The sequence below is a fragment of the Malaclemys terrapin genome, chromosome 7, assembly GCF_027887155.1.
Source record: "Malaclemys terrapin pileata isolate rMalTer1 chromosome 7, rMalTer1.hap1, whole genome shotgun sequence".
Lineage (NCBI taxonomy): Eukaryota > Metazoa > Chordata > Testudines > Emydidae > Malaclemys > Malaclemys terrapin.
Window position 1 is genome coordinate 115,731,649 of NC_071511.1, and position 23,436 is coordinate 115,755,084.

A 23,436-nucleotide genomic window follows, 5' to 3' on the forward strand; every position below is an offset into this window, starting at 1 on the left:
CTAACTGGTGTGATCCTGGGAAGCTTGTGAAATAAGGGCAAGATGTAAAACAACATGAGAGGGAAATCCGTGGGGCAATGTGGTTCAGGGCCAGCAGGAGTCCAGAGAAGGTGGCCACAGGGCAGCAGAAGCCTAAAGTTGAAGGGGGCCTGGAACTATTGTGGGAATCCATCAAATCAGACTCTGAGACATTCACAATCACTTGTATGTGCACTGCCGTGCTCGCTGTCACTTGTTCACAGCTGTGATCGCACTTTTGTGGTCAAGTGTCTTTTGTGCGTGTAGACTGAGTGCAGCTCAGATGCAAAGGGGTCATGGACATGCAGATTCTATCCTTACACAAGTGACAGGCCTGGGAAGAAACTGGAAGTGAGTTGAGGCTGCTTGGACAATTTGGCCCAGGCAGTCTTAGGGACTTGCTATACTAAAGCAGAATAGTTTTAGTTTGAAAATGTGCATGCTAGTATCAGTGCCTGTTTTGGATGAGGTGGACAGACCGGGAGACAGAAGGAAGCTACAGGAGGATCAGAAGAGAGGAATCCCAGGAGGCTGAAAATAGCATAGTAGGGAGCTACTGAAAGGATTGGAATGGTGTGGAGAAGCTTACAAAGAAGAGGAACAGTAAGTGGGGCAAGGAGGAAAATGACAATCGGGGGTGAGGGGGGAAGAGTAGCAGTGGGTAGGGATTGAAGGGATCCAAGAGAGGATTAGAGTAAAATGAGGGGATCAGAGAGGATCTGGGGGGCTGAGGGGATCTGAAAGGGTAAACACAATGCGAGGTTGGGTGGAGTATAAGAGACTATCCTTGAGAAGAACTGGCCTCCCGTAGTCAGAACAGACAATCCAATTTTTAGACCACGCGCTGATTCGAATCTGTGCCTACCTTTATTTGCTTCCCCCGCAAATAGATTTTTCTTGCTATGGCATAGCAAGCAAACTGAGGGGTGTGGTCTCCTTGTTATTTGTCCCCGGCAGAGACTTGGCAGACCAATGATGGCATTGTTTTTGTGTCCCTTTACTCCCAGGCTTGTGTCTGAGAGAAGCTCAAAAATCCCTTGGAAGACCATAGCCTCTGATAGCAGCAGCTGCAGTGATCAGACAGGAGGAAGGAAGACACAGAAGAATAGGGTGACCAGATGTCCCGATTTTATAGGGACAGTCCTGATATTTGGGGCTTTTTCTTACATAGGCTCCTATTACCCCCACCCCCTGTCCCGATTTTTCACACTAGCTATCTGGTCACCCTACAGAAGAAATGCTGAAAAGTCTCTATTGGACTGTTTTGTCCTAGCTGCTCAGCCTTGTTCTAGAGGTGTATAGACTATTGGAGCTTTTCATCAGAGATAGGTGCATGTTCTTCCTATGACCTGAAGACCTAGCACTTGTCAATAGGGTGACCAGATGTCCTGATTTTATAGGGACAGTCCTGATTTTTGGGGGCTTTTTCTTATATAAGCACCTATTACCCCCACCCCCTGTCCCGATTTTTTTACACTTGCTGTCTGGTCACCCTACTTGTCAGGTCTCAGAAAGCTAAGCAGGGCTGAGCCTGGTCTGTGCTGGAATAGAAGACAGGAAAAGTAAGGTCGGCTAGTTTTGTTCATTCAGTAGGTGGCGCCTTCCCTCTGTGCCAGCATTGAAGAAGTGATGCTATAGGGTGCAGTGCTCCTGGAGACTTTTAGATCAGATGTAAAACTGAGGTCCTGCTTGCTTTTAGCAAGAGTTGTGGGGTGGTTACCCTGGTGACCTGACCCAATTCCAGTTTAGGGAATTGTATTCTTTCACCCTACAATTCCTCTCTAATGTTCACGTGGATACAATACCCTTCCCTATTTTTCCTAGATTGATGTGCAGTATTTTTGTGAAGACTCCCAAGACTCTTGTACCTTGTGCGGACCTAGGCTGAGCAAGCCACAGAGGTTACTCTCACTCCCTGGAAAGAAGATGTACAACGCACCCCAACTTTTCTCTTTCTTGGTCTCCTCCCCCTACCTCTCAGCATCTCTGGAAACTGATTGCTGGGTCCCTTACAGTGCTGTTGCACTGTCAGAATAATGCTTCAGAATGAAGGGCCATGCATGGTGAAGCCCCTATATTAACACTTAGAATCCTGCATCTTCTAATGAAAACAGCCTCCCCACCCCTACCCAGAATGCCTCAATATTGCCCTCAGCTTTTAGGTAGCTAAGACTTGCACACAAGCAATACTTATTGGTAGAAAGTACTCTCCCTTTTAATAAGGAAACTGTTTTGTCTACAAACTGTCCTTTGGCTTGATAATAGTTGAAAGTTTAACACTGTTGCTATTTAGATTTCAAAGGTGACTGTGATTCAAAGATGTATTTGTTTATTTCATCATTTTTCCTGTGAGGGTTTTTTTTTTAACCTGCAGCCCGTTAAGTCATGGCAGGATTGAATCAGAGGGCAGAGGTCGTCTTTGGTGGAACTCAGGTGACTTCAGCAGTATTACACTGGGGAAAAATCTGGCCCGGGCCTCATGAGAACACACACAGTTTCAAAACAGGCTTGCATGTTGTCTGAATGCAAAGCGAGGCTCTGACTCCAAGTGTATGTTAGTAGAATCCTGGATCTAAAAACCACTGCAGTGAAACTTCTTTAAAGGTGCACTGACGTATTAGGAATAAATTGGTTGTGTAACAAATCTTTAGAGTGCCTGTGGTTGTTTCCTGGAACCAATTCTTCATTTTTTATTAGGTGCCGTATATTTTGATACAACTTCAATACTGTTTACACTGCATTTTTGTTTCCAAACCTTTCACCTGTCTTTAACCCTCCTGGATTCCTGCATTTGCGTTGGCTGTTACCTATGTAAGGGTTCAATTCAGACTAATTTGTTTAGTAACGCTTTGATGATTTAACTTTAATCCACATTAGCACTGCATGGTTTCCAGCAACTGGTTTCACCGCTGTGGGGTTCCCCTCCATGTCTCCACCTAAATTCATTCTTGGCTGTTTTATCCAATAACTGAGAGCAGCAACATGGCTGTTCCTTCTATTACTAGATGCGATGAGCAAGATTAGCCAAATCAGCTTTGAGTAGCGAGAAATAATTCAAGTTGTATTTTTACCTCCTCTGCAGCTATAAGTATGTGGGTGGCGTGAATATTATTGTGGTGGACATAAATGAAGATCCTGCTTGTGCTTTAACTCCATAATGCTGATGAGTGCAGGCAGCGCGGGCTGGAAAGAATCTAAAGTGCCACCCCTACCCTTGCTACCATTTTCAGGGACTCTTGCTTTTGTTTTGCTTCTGACTGCAGTTTCCCCCGCCCCTGTTCCTCACTTCCCCCATCAGACCTTCCTGGACATGGGTTAAAATAAGAGGGAGCAGAGTTAGGTGTACCTTCCCCCATCTCTGCTAAAAGCAAAGGGAGAGCTCCATCCCCGTGACCTCCCTGGCTTGGATGTGCTCAACACCCCCAGAGCTCTACCTCCTTGCTGGTGGGGGAAGTGAAACTCACTAAGCAGGGGAATCTAAAGGAGTTGGCGGATGAGATTGCAGAGCCATTAGCCATTATTTTTGAAAACTCATGGCAATCGGGGGAGGTCCCGGATGACTAGAAAAAGGCTAATGTAGTGCCCATCTTTAAAAAAGGGAAGGAGGAGGATCCGGGGAACTACAGGCCAGTCAGCCTTACCTCAGTCCCTGGAAAAATCATGGAGCAGGTCCTCAAGGAATCAATTATGAAACACTTAGAGGAGAGGAAAGTGATCAGGAACAGTCAGCATGGATTCACCAAGGAGAAGTTGTGCCTGACTAACCTAATTGCCTTCTATGATGAGATAACTGGCTCTGTGGATGAGGGGAAAGCGGTGGATATGTTATTCCTTGACTTTAGCAAAGCTTTTGATACGGTCTCCCACAGTATTCTTGCCGCCAAGTTAAAGAAGTATGGGCTGGATGAATGGACTGTAAGGTGGATAGAAAGCTGGCTGGATTGTTGGGCTCAACGGGTAGTGATCAATGGCTCCATGTCTAGTTGGCAGCCGGTTTCAAGTGGAGTGCCCCAAGGGTCGGTCCTGGGGCTGGTTTTGTTTAATATCTTTATTAATGATCTGGAGGATGGTGTGGACTGCACTCTCAGCAAGTTTGCAGATGACACTAAATTAGGAGGCGTGGTAGATACACTAGAGGGTAGGGATCGGATACAGAGGGACCTAGACAAATTAGAGGATTGGGCCAAAAAAACCTGATGAGGTTCAACAAGGACAAGTGCAGAGTCCTGCACTTAGGACGGAAAAATCCCATGCACTGCTACAGACTAGGGACCGAATGGCTAGGTAGCAGTTCTTCAGAAAAGGACCTAGGGGTCACAGTAGACGAGAAGCTGGATATGAGTCAACAGTGTGCTCTTGTTGCCAAGAAGGCTAACGGCATTTTGGGCTGTATAAGTAGGTGCATTGCCAGCAGATCGAGGAACTTGATCGTTCCCCTTTATTCGACATTGGTGAGGCCTCATCTAGAATACTGTGTCCAGTTTTGGGCCCCACACTACAAGAAGGATGTGGAAAAATTGGAAAGAGTCCAGCGGAGGGCAACAAAAATGATTAGGGGTCTGGAGCACATGACTTATGAGGAGAGGCTGAGGGAACTGGGATTCTTTAGTCTCCAGAAGAGAAGAATGAGGGGGGATTTGATAGCAGCCTTCAACTACCTGAAGGGGGGTTCCAAAGAGGATGGAGCTCGGCTGTTCTCAGTGGTGGCAGATGACAGAACAAGGAGCAATGGTCTCAAGTTGCAGTGGGGGAGGTCCAGGTTGGATATTAGGAAACTCTATTTCACTAGGAGGGTGGTGAAGCACTGGAATGCGTTACCTAGGGAGGTGGTGGAGTCTCCTTCCTTGGAGGTTTTTAAGGCCTGGCTTGACAAAGCCCTGGCTGGGATGATTTAGTTGGGAATTGGTCCTGCTTTGAGCAGGGGGTTGGACTAGATGACCTCTTGAGGTCCCTTCCAACCCTGATATTCTGTGATTCTATGATTCTATGATCTGATGTAGAATCAGGGAGAAACTGGCGCCTGGCTGAAGAGTTCCTGGTGCTTTAGCCTTACCTTTTAATAGATGAAATATCAACAGTCCTGGATGGGAGAAAGGCAACTCCCATCATGTTCATCGGTCCTCTGGCCAGCTACAGCATAGTCGGGGGAAGAAGGGACCTGGAGAAAACAGCCCCCTACTGCTTTCTGTCCTTCGAGACAGGGAAGAGGGGAGCAAGGACCAACTCCTCCCCACCTGCCTTGCTGCTTCCTGGTCCTTGGGAGTGAAGGGAGAGGGGAGCAGGGGCCAGACTCTTTTTGTTTCCAGGCATTAATACCACAGCCTACTCTGCTCTGCATTCTCATACTATATTGCACCATGTCATGTGTTCAGTCTGTGAGCAGGGTCTTTGTTCAGCTTATTCATTGTACGGCACCATGTACATCTACAGTGTCGTATAAGTAACAAGCGCTGCCTCTGAACTTTCTGTGTCAATCCTCAAATCTTTCCTAGGATGATCTGGTGGTTAGGCCACTGGACAGGGACTCAAGACTTGGGTTCAGCTCCAGCTCTGCCACAGACTTCTGTGATGACCTTGGCTAAGTCACTCAATCTACACTGTACTTCCATTCCCCATTTGTGAAATGGGGATAATGCTCCCCTACCTCACGGGTAGTGTTATGAAAATAAAATCCACCGATTCAGATACCCAGATGCTATGCTGAAGTGAGCCATATAAGTACCTAGGTAGAAGAGCTGTCCCTGTTTCATCTACGCCATAAAAATCCACTCTTTCATCCTCACCTCTTGCCAGTGCTTAATTCTGTGTCTCCTTGACTGCTGCACCTTTCATCTCTTAGGTCTCTACATTTCAAGTCGCTCCATTCAACTCAGTCATATCTGGTGATGCGGTCATTTGGATCCATATCTAGATTTTGAGTACCAAAGAACCTGGGGTGTTGCAGACCTGGGTTTTTGTTCAAGCCCCCTGTAAGCATAGATGAGGGGCCAAATTCAGCCTTATTGTTGAACCATTGGCATCAGTGGAGTTGCAATAGGTACGAATTTTGCCCATGATGTTTGACCACATGAGTGTAGTAAGTTTTAAGGAGAATCTAATGACAACTTTTAAAAAAAACACGTACAGAAACAAAACTCAAATTATCATTGTCTCCAAAAATGATATAATTTAAATGTAGTTGGCTAATTTAAATGTTATATTTACTAGGGAAGAGACAGCTGTCTTAGAATTGGCTTTGTTATATCCGTTTTGATTCCCTTCCCGGGTTCCCAGGTTGGAAGGGCCTGGGTAGTTCACCTTCATTTCAGTTCATACCAGGAACTCGTTTTATTTTGGATGAGTTAACTCCCTTCAGCATCCTCTTCCCCACAGCCCAAGAGAGGAGTTTTATTGTAAATGTCCATGGTTGTTACAGTTCATGTTTAAAGATATTCCCATGGGAATATCAGTGACTAATATAGTTAGTTTGGGCAGGTAGAATGAAGTACATTATTACTAAGTGAAGCATGTTTTTAAATGTGGCAAGTTACCTTTCTTTGTTCCTCAGATGTCTCCTTGTATTACTAAGGACTGTGGAGGTTGCCAAATCCTTTAAAATATCTCATTAAACTTTCAGGATTCCATCTGAAATTAGGATGCTCTCTGTAAATCTTCTAATTGAGATTCATTTTGCTCCTGCTCTTCTTCACCTGCCCAGGTTCATTGTGTCCCCATCAGAGCCTGGTGTATCCCCCTCTGTTCTCCATCCACATCACATCTCCTCTCCTCTGAACAAGGAGAACTTGATGAAACTGGATGCCTTTCCCTAATCAAATAGGGTTACATCTAAATGACAAGAAGGAGTAATTACCCTTAGCCTGGAAGTCCGGAGGTATGGGTCTAGTCCTTGCTCTACTACTGACATGCTGTGTGACCTTGAGCAAGTCACATCACTTCTCTGTGCCTCAGTTTCCCTTTCCACCCTTCGTCTTGTCTGTTTAGACCGGTTAGGTCTTTGGGGGAAGTATTGTGTTGAGTATGCATGTTTACAGCTTCTAGCCCAACAGGCCCCTGACCTCATTTGGAGTCTGTAGATGTTATCGCATTACACATGGTGAGTGGTGGTGGTTGTTGTTGGTGACTTATATCAGCCATAATGCTATATTAAAATCAATTATGGATTTTTTTTAAAATCAAGAGGCATATGGGATGGGTTGTTTATTTTGGGATGGAGATATTGGTTACGGAGAGCGAGTATGTCAGAGGCACATCTGCAGGATGGGTCAAATCCAGCCATTAGTGGGTATTCCTGTTAACCTCCCAAGGGAAGAGGTGCAACCTCATCGCTTAGAACAATGAAAATTTGTCACCCCAGTCAAAATATATAATAAGGATCAGTCATAACCTGATAGGGCAATAGGCTAAATAATCTTAAGGCTCTCTCTAGATTGCAAAACTGTCTTTTTGAGGTATTTACTGAGTAAGGGTTAATGCTGTAATAGGATATACAACCATGTCTCTTGTGAACTTGCAAGCCCTAGGAAGACTGAAGAAATTGGCTCTATTCCCTGACAATTTACTGACTGATGCAAACTTTGCATTAGTCTATTCTGCTGTGGACTAAATAAATTGTGCCTTTCCTGAGAAGTGATGGGCCAGCAAATCAAATAGTCAGCGGCTTCCCATCAGGCAAAAGGCCACATTCTGCTCTGCATTACCCTGGGGTAAGCCTGGAGAAAGTCCACTGAAGTCAACAATGACTCTATTTAAGTCAGCGGACTTACTTCCATTGCTCACCACAGGCACAGATGCTGGCACACTCTGGATTGCGCTTGTATCAGAGGATCGAAGATGTGTTGCTTGGCTATGTTGCTGATGTGGTTAGACAGGAGTAAACTTGCAGTGTGGGATGTGCTCATGGGGAACTGGAGCCAGGAAATGCTGGTTAGCAAAGCTCAAGAATGTTGAAAGTAGAGACGGATGTGCTGCCTTCTAATGGCACTGGACCACTGCAAGTGCTGTGGAGCAGTTTCATAATACTCCCATTGACCTTCATTTTTTCCCCTCGTGGCAGGCACAGTTAAGCTAGGACAATAACACAGTGGGTCACCTTCCATGTAAGAGCATGAAGGGTTTTGTGTTTGGAGAAAGGAGGCATTTGCCAAAGACAAGAGTTCATAGAAATATTGGCTCTTAATTGACTTATGCCATATAATGGTTCCGCTGTGGATGCCTGCAGCAGGGTTTGTTGTCAAAACTGTGTCTGCCTGGCTTTGAACCAAACGCATGTTCAATTAGGTTGGGGTTTTTTGGATGTTACTGTATTTAACAAAATAGTCTCTTTCTCCCCCCACAGTTTCTGGTTACTGGCTCATCATTCAGTGGACAAGCACTACAAGTCAGTTTTGGAGGAAATCATAGAAAAATCATGCACTGGTATTTATAAACCATTGCCTCATCTGTAGGGAATGAGAGCAAGATAAAGGCTTTGAAAGCCAACTCTTCAAGTGAGAATAACAATTTAAGATCCTGGTTAACCAATTTTTTTTTTTTTCTTGAATGTACTATTTTGTGTCAATGCATGGTCCTTTGTAGATTAGTGGATTCAAACAGTCTGGATTCCTTGCAACAAGTATCTCTTTTTAAAGGGACAATAGTAATTTAAAAATCACATTTTTGTCTGAATGTTTTTTGTATTTGTGTGTATATGTCTCCAGAGTTGTTAGTTACTCGTCCTTGTTCTCCAGTTGGTGAGGTATTTGAATAGATTCTGAAAGGTTGGCAGAGGTCCCGTTGTAGCTTAAGAATTTAAACAATGAGATTAAAAACAAAAATCACTCAGGCATAAAAGTGTAATGCATTTGACTTTATTTACTATACCAGCAACTGATATTATATTCTTTCACTCAGGAGTAAATTACTTGGCTCCTGACCTCTTCAGTGTAATTTACTACAGTGTATGTTTTAAAGCTATTTTTACGTGCATGTTAAAGGCTAGCATTGCAGTTTTCTCTGGCTGGCTGATCCTGCTGGGAAAATCCTTCTTTGCAGCCATGGGTGAGATGCAATACAGCAGTGCTAATCTCTAGCACATGTGAGAAATGAGGGCAGTGGACTCGGAGAACAAAAAGTCCAGATACCAGCAGTTAGCTGACATGTCAGCAGCTGCTAAAGTGGAAAATGAATGATAATTGTTGATGCAAACCTTCAGAGAGTGTTTAAAGATCACAGCAAAGGGTTAATCGTAGCTGTGTGTGGTGCCTTCTGGCATTATGTAGCATAGCAGAGCTAGTATTTATGAATGAAGGTCAGACATGCAAATTTCAAGCATAGGTGCTGGAACTGCGGTTGCTTGAAGTGGTTTGCATTATATACGGGGTTAACAGTTTGGTTCAATGGTTCTCAGCACCCCCACTATAAAAATTGTTGTAGCACCCCTGCTTTCAAGATCTTCTCTGACTAGCTGCTTACAAAATATGGTGTGATTTATTTATTTTATTTATTTATTTTTTTAAGAACAAAGCTAGATTGAATTGCAGCCCTAATTGCTCTCTGTCAGAAATGTGACATGGTGCACAATATGTAGGGGCTGAAAGGGTTTAGCCCATCTTCACCAAGTGAGCAGCCAATGCTATTAGCTATTATTAGTAACACACTGAGTCATAGAAGCAAGAATCCCTGCTGCACAGGAGGGAGCTAACAATAGAAGCCCAGCCTAGATGCATTCGGCAATAGGCATTTTCCCCCATGCATTTCCCTACCCTTTTTTTTTAAATTTAAATAAAGGCTTAGTTGAACCACATCAGAGCTGAGAGAGGCTGGCTTATTTAATTTCTTTCTGTACCGGGTGGTATATATACAAAACACTTAAATTTTATTTACTGCAAATATTTCAATCACGGGCTGTATGTTCTGTTTCTCCAAGATGTATCATCCATCTGCCGCTCTGTCGGAAGGGCGCCTGCATATTGATTCTGTACATTATTTTTTTTTCTCCTGAAGTAAAGGCTTTTGGGAAGGAATTCCCTTGTGGTGGCCTGAATTACAATCCAATTTCAGCTCTGTGAACCCGGAAGTGTGGTTTAACTGAGTTTGTTACTGGAAATCAGGAATATCTGAGGTTATGAACCCAGGTCATCATTGACTTCCCCTTTGAGCTCAGCCTCTTCTTCCTCTTTTTCTTTCCCATTTGTAAAATAATGGGTGATAAAATGTACCTGCCCAAAAGGGGCATGCTAAGGATTAGTTAATGTTTGTAAAGTGATTTGTAGATTACTGCAAAACATTATGAATAAAGCCCTTTGGAGAAGGAAAATATATAAGTACAGTATTGCCAATTGCAAGTGTTCACAAATCATGGTCTCTCTCCCCGGAGGGGGTGGGGGGGCGAGATTGGCTTAAAATTATTTTTAAAAAAGTGTATTTTATATTTGTCTTCTGGTTTTTGAGCCACTAGGCATTGTTTTTTTATTATTGTTAGGCATTATGCAATAAATATGATTTAAGGGTCAGCCAAGAATGGAGCCCCATTATTCTAGGACCTGTACAAACACAAAGTAGCAGACATTTTTCAAGCTTTTCTCCAAAACCTCAAGGGCTGGAAGCTTACCTTTTTTTTTTTTTTTTTTTTTTTTAAATAAAGTCTAAGCCTCTCACCTAATAACATGACTCCAGAAGCTGGGGCTTCAATGGAAAACAACAAATATCATCAGAATTTCAATGAAATTGTGACAGGCTTGGCAACACTGTAAGTGCTTTATTATTTTGACATCAACTTAGTGACCATCCTAAAACCACTGCTCAGTTAGCGCTGGGAGACTGGTGCTTGGGAGACTGAACCCTGGAAAACCAGACCAGTTGCATGTCAGAACTCAGCAGTTCTATATGGAATGGACAGAGAGGGGTGTGTGTGTGTGTGTGTGCTGGAGAAATTTTATAGGTAGCCTCATTGTTCAAGACATCAGTCTTTTCAGTTTTTTGAGCGCTCAAGATTTTTTTTCTTTAAAGGTGGGAATGATAAGAGGATTTGGAGCTTATACATATTGTACCTCCAAAGCAGATGAGTGACCCAGACCCAGGCCAAGAAATTTCACTTAATGAACATTTTGACCTTTGTTCCCAAACCTAGTTGCCCTCTAGACTAACTTTTTTTTTTTTTTTTTTTTTTTTATTTAACAGCATCCTTCAGAGAGATGCCCAATGTGCATTGTCTCATTTAACTATTTCATTGTGTGCTGTGGTGGAAAGACATTAGGAGAATGTCGCAGAGCCCGTTTGCTTTCTGGATATTAACATTTATATCTGTTTTAAAATGTAAACAGGGCTCTATCAAAGAAAGTCAGCTCTGCTGCCGTTGCCCTCTTGTTAAATTTCCAGTCACCTTTGTGCTTCCTCATACAAAATTCAGAAAACGAACGCATTATCCTCTTTCAAAACTATCCTTAAAACGTCCTTTGCTGTGATGCCTACAAAAAACTTGCCAACAGTTAAGCTGTTGGTATGCTGAGACCACGCCTGTCATGCTGACCAATATTGTTTTATTGTTTCTTTGTACTTCCCTGTCTGTCGGTGTCCCTCTGTTGTCTCTGTTCTTGTATATAGATTTTAAGCTCTATGACTTTTTAATCTGTTTATACAGTACCTAGCACAATGGGGTCCTGGTCCATGACTAGGGCTCCTAGGTACTAAAATACTACAAATAATCTGCACTTGTCCTGTATTCATCTTGGGTTCTAGTCAAGCTCAGTTTGGTTCAAATGAAAAATAAGCTGGTGAATATCAATTTTGCAATTTAAACAGTTCCCCAGGCATTCCTCAGTGCGCCTCTCTTGCAATCTGTTCTCTGTCACTTGGGGGATAACTGTGTTGCCAGTGCTATACTGCTTGGCAAGGAGAAATGGAAGGTGGTGTCAGTGATTAGAGATTAGGGACGGTGGAATTTTGTGTTTGTTACGCAGCAGCTGCAGCAGGTTGTTTCAGCACAAGGGGCAGAGTCCACATGCACGGAATGAACTGACACTAGTAACAGGAAAAGGGACCGAGAGGGAGAGTGTGAGGAGATAGGAGGCACAAGAAGAAGAGACAGTGGCAAGCAATCAGACTGTATCAGATTTAGTGGAAAATCTGACCAAGCAAAAGACGCCTCTGGAATAAGCTGCCTCCTGAACACCCCCCCCCCCCGCCTTTTTATTTTCTATCCCAGCCAAACATTGCTGGAAGGAAAGTGTGTGTGCGTAAATTACTTCGGTTAATCCTCGCTGTCTCTGCTACAAAGACCAAAGAGGACTCATTTACCATGGTGAAAGAAAAAGGTAATTAACATGTATTGATATGTCAGCCATGATCGTCTAAGGTTTAAACCTTTCACTGTAGAGTTAAAGTTGTTATTGTTGGCTGTCTTTTTTCCTCTTTATATCCTCATGCCAATAACTGCAGTGAGCTGAATTAAGTATTTTTGCATCTATTTCCTCTACAGTAGGGTTTGGCATGCACCTCGTTTCAAGTTTGTTTGTTTGCTTTCCTGGTAAATGCTTGTTTGTAAATGTTACCTGACTTGCATTTTCTATCCACTGTTTTATTTTTTTAATGTAATTCCTAGTCTTTTTGCCACCAAATGAGTTACATTAAAAATGTAAATGGAATATCGTCATAGCTAGCAAGTCTTGAACATGAAGGCGAATGTCCTCGTAATTTTGTTTTTTATATAGAAATGGGCTGTTTTGTAAAGGATAGTTTTGTTATTGTCTGGACTCTGCAAGCTGTACTTGATAATTGTAATTTAATTATCTTAAATCACCCCTTAAAGCTGCTGCTCAGGCAAAAGACAGACTTGGAGTAGGAGAAATCAGGGAGTTGGCCAAGGAGTCATTCATTTCAGTAACGCAGGACTGTCTCTCTTGTAGCATTACAACGATATGAAATATAATCTAAATTCAGATATGACTCATGGATTGAAGCTAATTTTGAAACTTAATATTTTAATAGGTGGATTCATAGGCAGTAACACAAGGCCTAAAAGCAATCTCTGCATACCACAAAGAGAATCTATGTAATTTTTCTCTGCTTATAAATCTCAGTAAAAAGCAGGCGGGACATAATGTAATGTAGGAAAGGGGTGTAAGTGTCAAATTAGGCTAATAATTCAGTAGAATTTTTTACCTCTAAGACCTCAGCTGAAAACTGGTTGAGCTGACAAATAAAATGAATTGAGTGACGCCGTCTGTCATGGGCGTGGCCAAACCATTGAACAGTCTGGCATAGTTCTGGTCAATTGACAGTCCCTGCTTAAGAGAAGCCCAAGTCTGGAATCACAAGTATTGTCTGCTTCTCAGGTTTGAGGTATGTTATGTGGGTACTATCAGCCGCTCTCTAGCATTAGTAAGTCACAGATGATATAGTGGTCAAATCACCCTTTTCAGCAGAGGTAAATGAAGTGTTGTGGAGATTATCATATGTGGAGATTGAAATTAAACTTTAAAAACTGAGGTGCTATCTGGTCTAAAGAGGCATAGTGGTGTTCATAAAACTTTCCCTTTTGATGGCTAAAATTTCCTGTCTCCATCCCACTGATTCCCAGGTAGCTGGACTCTCCAACCTAGGTGTGTTTTTTGGGGCTGCATAAAGACAACTTGATGCCCTGGAAGGTGCTGTATAAATGACCAACCCTTAAATTTGTATGAAAGAGAAGTGGAGAATAATAGAAGGAGAATGCAGTGTTGGGCATGATGTTGAAAATGTCCCATAGTTTATTTTGGGGGAAAATAAAGAGACTTAGTGCTATTTTTAAATACCTAACATGCATTCAGTTTGAGTTTTAGACTAAAATAAGGGCTAAATGCTCTCTCCTGAGTCCATATGAACAGCTACCACTGATACCTCACTGTTACAGATTGTAAACAGTCTGCAGCCCTTAGTATCTTTCCACATTTTTCCTCATTATTTTTCTGCCTTCCTATTTCAGACAGGTATTCCCACAACTCCTTCTCCCACTTCATCCAGGACATCAGGAGTTGCAGCTACTTGGGAGCTAATTCAAATGCCACTCTGTAGTGTTGCTTGCTTGCGAGCTGACATACTAATGTAGTGCAGGAGGTACCCTCTCTTCCAGCTTCTGCTGGAGTTATCCTCTCTTTAATGTGCCTAAAATTCGGCCTATCTAATGCCTGGGAACCCATGGTGGTTCATAAACATGCTGGCCACAAACTGGAGAAGCTGGTTTCAGCTAGAAAAATGCAATCCCAATTCACTGAAGTGCAAACCAGTTAGTAATGGTTTATATCAAATTAGCATGCTTCATTATGCTCATAGTGTAGAATGATTTCAGTATGTATCTGGTCAGCTCAGATATGTGCATAGAAAAATATTGAGTCCAGGCTGCTATTCTTCAGTCACCAAATGACGCTGGCAGAATTATGATTGACTGACATTACATTTTCGTTCCTCTGAATGTGCACCTGTCTGCTTCCTTTGATCGGGTGTACTTGACACATTGTTACGCTATTTCATTCAAGAACAACTTGCCCTCACAGTATTCAGTAACTGATAAAACAACTTGCGTATGCTTCTCAGTCAGTATCTGCTTTTCAGAATATCCACCTGTCACGCCGCAACTTAAAATCCCTCCTGTGGAGTGTAACTAGGGTATTAGTTTTGAATCCAGTTTGGTCAGATATTTTCTAGCTAGGAGCTGGCCTATAGAACTAGAGTAAGTGCTACGATGTTGAGGTTTGAGACTGAATTTTGAATTTGAGGTCAAGATCCTCAGCTGGGTTAAAATGGCCTAGCTCCAATTAGAGCAATACCAATTCACAGCAGCTGAGGATTTTCCCGGAGTCTTGATGTCTTGGCCAACAGATTCTGGGAGTATCTATGAGTACGTCTCCCATTCTTACTGGGGCATGAAGGGAGGAGTTGACCCTATGGTATTTTAACTTATGATCCCTACAGGAAGTTATATGGGATCACATGTGGGGCAGACCCAGGGGAATGGAGCCATGCCTTGACAGGCCAGAGTTTTCCTCTGGAATGACAGTGCTTGATTAAAGAGAATGAAGAGATGGAAGTTTGATGGAGACTTTAACCCTCAAATGCCCTTCTCTGCAGCCTTAAGATTTGTGCCTGTCTTGCAGGAGGTCCCTCTGGGTCTCTATGGAATGGTAGGCACAGGTGTCTGGAGGGCTCAGGATGCCTTAAGGTGGGGGTGGAGGGTGTCAGGGAGTCCCAGCCTACCAAGCATCACAGAAAAAAAAATACATATTTCAGCAAAACTTTAATAAAATTTCCATTTGCAATTTGCCCTTTTTGTCTAGTAAAATCTTGCAGGGAAATACACAGTTCCCTACTGGTTGAGGTGGTTGTTGCCAAGTACTGGTATACATTAAGTTCATGGTCAAGAAACTTCCTTGATGCTGACTGTGTCCCCGGTCCTGCCTTCTTTTCCATCCAATTCTCCCATTGCAGTTATTTATGCCAGTACCAGAACTGAAGCACTTTAGATGAGATTACTCTTGAAGGCCACTCAAACTCCGCTTGTGCATGGAAAGCCTCTTCCTGGTCACTTAACAGTTTTCCTTGCGTGGAGCAAGGTCAAGGTTGCAGAACAACCTGCCCATTTAGTCCCTCTTGAGTGCACCTCTCTGGTGACAAGTTTTGCCACCTTCACCACTCTGAGTGTAATCATGAGGGCCTAGCACTCTTAGACTGGGTCTCCAGGCTGCAGCCCTCTAGTTTACCAACCATGATAAGAAGACAAGCCCAGTTATGTCTGGTACCTGTTACCCATTTTCCTCCAGGAACCTGTGACCAGCAACTGATTTACAATAACTCAAAACCAGCTTCTTCAAAACAAAATATTTATTCACCCACAACTCCATAGCAAACGGAGACAAGGGATAAAACAACAAAATGCCTATATATCAGGTCTTACCTATATTTTATTCTTTCCTTGCAAGTTTTGGGTACGTTCCTCTCAGCCCAGTCATCCCTATTCCTGTCCTGGGAGAGACAGTCCCTGCAGCATCCTCTGTGTTCCTCTCAGAAATTCACCTCCATCTGCTGCTGCTTGCTCATCTCCCTCCCCTTCCTATCTAGGCAGGGTTTTTAACGGTTTAGTGTTCCTTTGTTCCTAGGCCCTGATCTGGGAAGAATAAGTCTTGCTATGCTGGCTGGAGCATTTCCCAATTAATAACTCCCCCATTGTTTCTCAAGGAACCATGGCATTCTGTCTGGTTGTACCTTGTTGTAGTTTCCTGTTTCCCCCCCCCCCCCCCCCATCAGCTTCCTTCAATTTAATTCCATGTGGTCAGGCAATATAATAAACAGCAAAATGAGTTTCATATGGTATTAAGAAAAAATAATACAAATAGTTTCCTCCTCTACAAGCACATTTTATACCTGTGCTCCAGGGACTTTCCAGGTGTAATTCATAAGGCCAGAAGAGACAACGATTGTTATCTTATATGACCTCCTTTGTAACACAGGCCATAGAACTTCCCCAAAATAATCCGCAGAGCAGATCTTTTAGGAAAACAGCCAATCTTGATTTAAAAATTGTCACTGATGCAGAATCCATCCTGGGTAAATTGTTCCAGTGGTTAATTACCCTTACTGTTAAAAATGTGCACCCTCTTTGCAGTCTGAATGTATCTACCTTCAGCTTCCAGCGATTGGACTGTGTTCTACCTTTCTCTGCTGCATCGAAGAGACCATTATTAAATATTTGCTTCCCACGTAGATACTTACAGACTGTAAGGTCACCCCTGAACTTTCTCTTTGTTAAGCTAAATAGATATACTCAAAGAGCTCAATCACAATCAAGATGTTGGTTTTGAGTTCTGGATATGGGTCCTGCCTCTGGGAGATGAGCTTGGACCTCTTTCTCCACCCAGAGAGCTGATTCCAGCCAGGGTGTTTTCACTGACAGTTCAATACTTGGATGTTTTGTAGGATGGTGGGTGGACAGTCTCAGTGTAGTCTCTTGACTCTGGAGTTTGCATCCCCGGTTGATCTGGCAGACCCTGATTTGGTTGAGGAGCTATATTTTCTTTTTCACTTGTGGTTTATACTGTGTCAAATTTAGGCCTGTTTTAATCTGTGGGTTTTTGTTTTTTAAATGGCTGGATCTGCTCATGCAGGTCTCAATAGGTGCATTTTATAAATAGGCAAAACTAATATGTAAAAAGGTGGTCTTGTGGTTAACATAGTATATTGAGAGATGAGGGTTCAGTGTCTGGCTCTGTGATAGATTGCCTGATCTTGGGGGAAGTCACTTAATCTGTCTGTCTGGCTTTAGTGACTCATCTGGATAATATCCAAAGGAGGATAATACTTCCTTTGTTTTGTCTATAAGGATTTTCTTTGGGGCAGAGAATTACTCTTACGAGTGTGTGTGAGCAAAGAGATATCACCACCACTTATAATAATAACAACTACACCCTAACATAACAGACATCACTGCGAACACTAATACCTTACTGTAAGGTAGCTGACTCATCGCTGCAGCGCCTCCTGCTGGTTGTCTCGAGAATTAGCTCTCCCAGCATCCAGAGCAGGCCAGTGATCCACCTTACCTGTGGCCCCGTGTCCCTCCCAGGACCCCAGTGCCCCATTTACCTGGGGTGCTGCCCCTCTGGCAGTAACCCCTCACAGCCTCAGGGTGTCCCCCTCCCAGGGGAACCCCCACCCACTATCCGCACTTCACCTCAGTGTTCAGCTACTGCCAGTCCCCATCTAGCCCCCCACTCACTGGGGCAGACTGCAGTGTAAGCCACTCATCATAGGCAAAGGGGGTTCAGACCTGCTGCCTCTGCCTACCCATAGGCTGCCCCCTGCAACCCAATACCTCATGGGCCTTACCAGGCCTGCAGCCTGGGGCTTTCCTAGGCCGGAGCTCCCTAGGCCTTTCCCCAGCCCTGCTCCAATCTAGGTTCTCTTCTGGGCACCTTGCAGCCAGGCCCTTCTCCCTCTACAGACAGAGGGAGACTGACTGGGCCCTGGCTCATTGCCTTTTATACGGGCCAGCTGGGCCTGATTGGGGCATGGCCCCCGCTGAGCCTACTTTCCCCCAATCAGTCCAGGCTTCTTGCCCCAGCCCTCTCCTGGGCTGTTTCAAGCCCCTCAGAGCAGGAGCGGGTAACCACCCCGCTACACTTACTAACAGGTAAGTAACTAACAAAGCAAAGTAAAAGAATTAAGGTTGTGTTCTCTCTGTCTGTCTCTCTCCTTATGGCTTTAACATTTTAAAATATTAGATTTAAAATTTCAGCTCTGACGGACCGCATTATGTGTTTTCTTAAACTTTTTTTTTCTAGGACTGACTTCACACTGTAGGTTGAATATTACTGTCTTGAGAATGGGGCAACAGGCTTTGCACAATCCTGACATGTTTGATGGATTCCCATGTTTTCTGTAGCGGAATTCCATGCATTCTCTCACATCCCAGCTACATGTTAAAGGGAGCTTGAGCAGATGCTGTGGAGAGATGTAGGGAAACGGCCATTTACATCAAGAAATTTGGAGTTGTATGTGTTTGGACTAAATTGGAAGGGATGAGATAATGGTTTTAGTAACTGATTTTGAGACACCTACATTCATGTGTTCAGGTACAGTAATCTGCGCACTCTTCACTTTAGTTGGATTTCTTGGATGACACTTGAAAAAACTAAGGGCTTTATACGTCCCTTGGCACTTCTTAAAAGACTAAAGTTTCAAGAAGGTGAATTTCTTTTTATTTGTTTAAAATCCATAATTAAAACAAAATAAAACTGCTGCTAAGAAATACTTTCCTGAGGGTAACTAAAGTCTCTGGTATGAGAGAACTTATTTAGGACCATCTTTAGATCTGCCAAGCATAGGATAGTCAATCATTTTTAATATCCGTGCAATCAGAAGAGGGAGAGTCTGTAGGGTGATACTGAATGGCACTGGCTGCATGTAGTTCCCCTGGAGGAGAGAGTTGCAGTGAACAGGTTTTGTCTGTGGTCAGTAGCAATCCATATAGAATCCCTTTGCTATAATTAATATAAAAGGCTGTTCTCTATCTGTAAAACACTGCACTGACCATGTCGGTATTCCGTTAAGTATGATTAGTCCTTTCCCATTCATTTGTGTATTTAAAACATCTCACTAAAAATGAATGTGCTCTTTGGAGTTTGGTGATATTTATTGCAGAAATAATATTTTACTTTGCAAATGCGCAAAAGATCCGTGTTTCAGGAAGGGCTGTTTATATGGAAGGGCCTGTGGAGTAAGTGCACATCCTCATCAGTTTTGCACAGGAGATGGCTGTTAGGGGCAGTAGCCCCTTGGGGGCTTATGTTGTTACATTACTCTATGGTGTCTTTAGTTATCATAGAATCATAGCAGTGTAGGACTGGAAGGGACCGCAGTAGGTCATCTAGTCCAGTCTTCTGCACTCAAGACAGGACTATGTAATAACTAGACCATCCCTGGCAGGTGTTTGTCTAACCTGTTCTTAAAAATCTCCAATGTTGGAGATTCCCCCTCCCACCCAGGACCCGGCAATTTATTCCAATGCTTAACTACCTTAATGTACAATCTAAACCTCCCTTGGTGCAATTTAAGCCCATTGTTTCTTGTCCTATTCTCAGAGGTTAACGAGAAGAATTTTTCTCCTTCCTCCTTGTAACAGTTTTCAAGTACATAAAAGGTTATGTCCCCCCTCAGTCTTCTCTTCTCCAGATTAAACAAACCCAATTTTTTCAATCTTTCTTCATAGGTCGTGTTTTCTAGAACTTTAATATTTTTGTTGCTCTTTTCTGGATTTTCTCCAGTTTGTTCACATCTTTCCTGAAATGTGGTGCCCAGAACTGGACACAATACTCCAGCTGAGGCTTTATCAGCATGGAGTAGAGCGGAAGAATTACTGCTCGAGTCTTGCTTACAACACTCCTGCTAATACATCCCAGAATGTTTGCTTTTTTTACAACAGTGAAGCATTGTAGAATCATTTAGCTTGTGGTCCACTATGACCCCCCAGAACCCTTTTCACAGCACTCCTTCCCGGGCAGTCATTTGCACACACAAAAAATGGGAGTTGATGGTTCCTTCCTAAGTGGAGTACTTGGCATTTGTCCTTATTGAATTGCATCCTATTTACTTCAGACCATTTCTCCAGATCATTTTGAATTTTAATCCTGTCTTCCAAAGCACTTGCAACCCCTCCCAGCTTGGTACAGCCTGACACTGAGGCTAAATCCTGAGAGAGACTGGAGCTGAAGGGTAAGAACCTAGATGGATAGATACATGGATTTATCATGTGACCGGGTGCCTGGGATGGACCACGCTGAGAATGAGGCATTCAGGGCAGACTGCATGAAACAGGGCAGACAATCTCCAGAAACTTGTGATTTATGCTATAATTAGATTCACCAAACCAGTATCAAAAAAATGTTTGTAGCACCACACTGGTTAACAAGAAGCCAAACACAGTCCTCTTTAGGCATTCCACTCCTTGGCTCCCATCCAGACAAACGGATCTAATATAGTGAGGGGTTACTGAAAACCCAATTCACCATATGTGAGGTTCTACTAATCCCAAAGGATCAGACACTTACCCCAGGTCAATATGTATCTCAGATCTTACCCAAGTATCACGCTGTCAGCCAATCCTTGCTAAACTAACTAAAGATTTATTAATAGAAGAAAGAAAGAAACAGTAATTGAATGGTTAAGGAATCATATACATACAAGTGATTTGCAGTGTTCATAGATCTAGGGTTACCATATTTCAACAATCAAAAAAGAGGATGGGAGGAGCCCCGCCCTAGCCCTGCCCCTGCCACTCCCTCCCACTTCCCTGCCCCCTCCTGGGACCCCTGTCCCTAACTGCCCCCCAAGACTCCACCCCCTATTTATGTACAGGCGTGACTACCTGCCCTTTCCTGGTTACTATACGCGGCCAGTCCGCATCCACATCCACTAGTTAAAAAAAAAATAAACTAATAATTTTAATTGGAATTTCATCCATTAATAAGTATTTATTATATAGTTAAAACCATTCTATTGAAGGACAGATATTAAATAACACTAAATATGTTAATGTTCAAAACAATATTAAAAATTTGAAAATTTAGAGCATGGAAACCAAAATAGCTAAAATTTAGTTTTGGCAAGATACACGGAATGGAAACTCCGGGATCTTTACCTGTCACTGAATATAGCCATCATACCAATAGTGGAATATAAAACAAGTCTACATATACTCTCCTTAAAATTTTTACTTCTGTCCATTCCCAATAATTGTAACAAATCATTATTACCTTCACTCCACTTGCCACGCGCCCCAAGCACAAAACCAAAGAAGTGGATATTTTTACCTCCCGTTAAGTTTTTAATTTCTTCCTCTAACTCAAGATAATAAGCCACCTTCTCACTGTGGGCTTGTTCCAAACTTCCGGCATTATCCTCCCATCACACTGTAACATCAACCACCACTGCTGTATCTCCTTTTATAAATATAATATCCGGCTTTCTTAACTCACCCTTACTATTTCTCAAATGGGGCTCTATCATTGCCTTCCACCCCAATTTACCAACCTTATCTACAACTGCAGACACTACTCTATTATGCCTTTTTATCCTAGCATTCTTAGTCTTATAACATTGTCCTGAGATATGGGGAACAGTCTCCCGCACTTTACCGCACCATCTACAAAGAGCATTCACACCTCCTCTTCCTCTTGCTAATGTCTCCCTAGTAGGATAAATATTTGCCCTAAGCTGCAATGCTGCGATATACGCTGACGATTTAACTTTACTAGAGTTTCTAAAAATCGAATTACTAATTAAATAATTTTTAAAATATTTTATCCCTATTCCCTGACATCAGTTCCGACCATCTTAAAAATTCCTCTTCCCTCCATTTCTTGGGATGAGATGTTACTGCACTAAATGACAATATTTTATCCACAAGATTTTCTCCTGCATATAGATAAGATAGGTCCATCCAATCATCTCTCGAGACAATATGTCTCCTCCATTTACGAATTAACATATTTGGGATTTGCACACTAAACTTAGTGAGAGCTAAACCACCATCCCTACCTCTAGAATAAAATATCCCATCTGTGGTACACTGAGGTAAATGTAAAATCTCTTTAACTATTTTTCTAACTAACACATCAAGATCGTCTAAAAGATTAAAAGGGGGTTCTATTAAAAGAAGATTATAAAATAGCTTCGGTAAGATGTATGTCTGTAAAATTAATATTTTTGGGCCGGTTTTAATGGGGCCTTAATTAAATTCTCACTCCAATCTTTCAGTTTTTCTTTAAGTACCGGTCCCCCTACACCTATCCAGGGATCTATTCTAGCCCCTAAATATTTTTCAAAATCCCCTGGTTGAACATATTCAATCTCCTCTGACCCTATCTGCCAATTATCCTTAGGATTAACTACATAAGTTTTATGTTTAGTTAAAATATGAAAGCCTTTCGTTTTCTTCACATTAACAGAGAGATTAGTATTTTTACAAAACTCCTCTAAGATACCCAAATTTTTGATCATTCCTTTATATGAGCTTCTTAAAATTGCCACATCGTCGGCAAAAGCCAATGACGTGACACTATTACCCTTAACATAAAAACCACTTCCTTCTACTTCTAATCTAGTTAAAAGGGGATCCATAGCAATATTAAACAAAATTGGGGACAACGGGTCACCCTGCTTGACCCCCCTCCTAATTAAAATAGACTCAGTAGCTTCATCACCCACCCATACCCTAGTTGTGCAATTATCATAAAGATCCCTAATAATATCTATAAAATGTTCATCTATACCAAATCTTCTCAACCCGGCTATTATATGTCCATGTCCCACAGAATCAAATGCTTTAGCCAGATCTACGAACACTATTGCAATTTCATTCCCATTTCGTTTAGCCCCTTTAATCAAATTATCTAATATAGCAATATTTTCCTCACACCCAGGGGCGGATATAAACCCTTTTTGTCTACTACATATCTTAACTGTTTCCACCAGTCTTTTTGCTAATATTTTGGTATAGATTCTAATCCAAACTGACCCAATTGTCAATGGTCTCCAAGATGTTAACTTCTTCATTTCCTCCTCATCTTGTGTCTTTGGTATTAAAATCGTTCTATTTTTCTTAAATTCATCTGGTACCTGTCTATTTAGAAACCATATATTAAAAATGTTTGTAAGTATTAAGGAGTCTAAATTAAAAATATCCCACAAATTGCTCACTTTTACTTTATCTGGGCCAGGAGCACTATCTTTTCTTATTTCTCTTAAAGCTATTCTAATCTCATCCACAGAGATCGGACTCATTAATATATCATTATCCGCATTCTCTGTGGATGATGGCCACCCTATCATATTACCATGTCCAATTGTTCCCAAAATATTTACATAGTATTCCTCAATTTCTTTCATAGGGATAGCACACTTAGCCTTATCTGG

At 42.4% G+C, this 23,436-nt stretch overlaps 1 protein-coding gene across 5 annotated transcripts in view; it reads left to right on the forward strand.

Annotated features, from left to right (window-relative positions):
• ABLIM1 (actin binding LIM protein 1) overlaps nt 1-23,436 on the forward strand; it is a 328,840-nt gene that overhangs the window by 98,337 nt on the left and 207,067 nt on the right. The window contains exon 1 of one of the 5 annotated variants that reach the window (XM_054033289.1): nt 12,207-12,308. The exons of the other annotated variants lie outside the window; for them this stretch is intronic. Within the exon in view, the coding sequence (XP_053889264.1) occupies nt 12,293-12,308 (16 nt within the window). The 5' untranslated portion in view covers nt 12,207-12,292. Of the gene's footprint in view, nt 1-12,206; nt 12,309-23,436 lie in introns of those variants that run through there. 5 annotated transcript variants of the gene reach the window in all.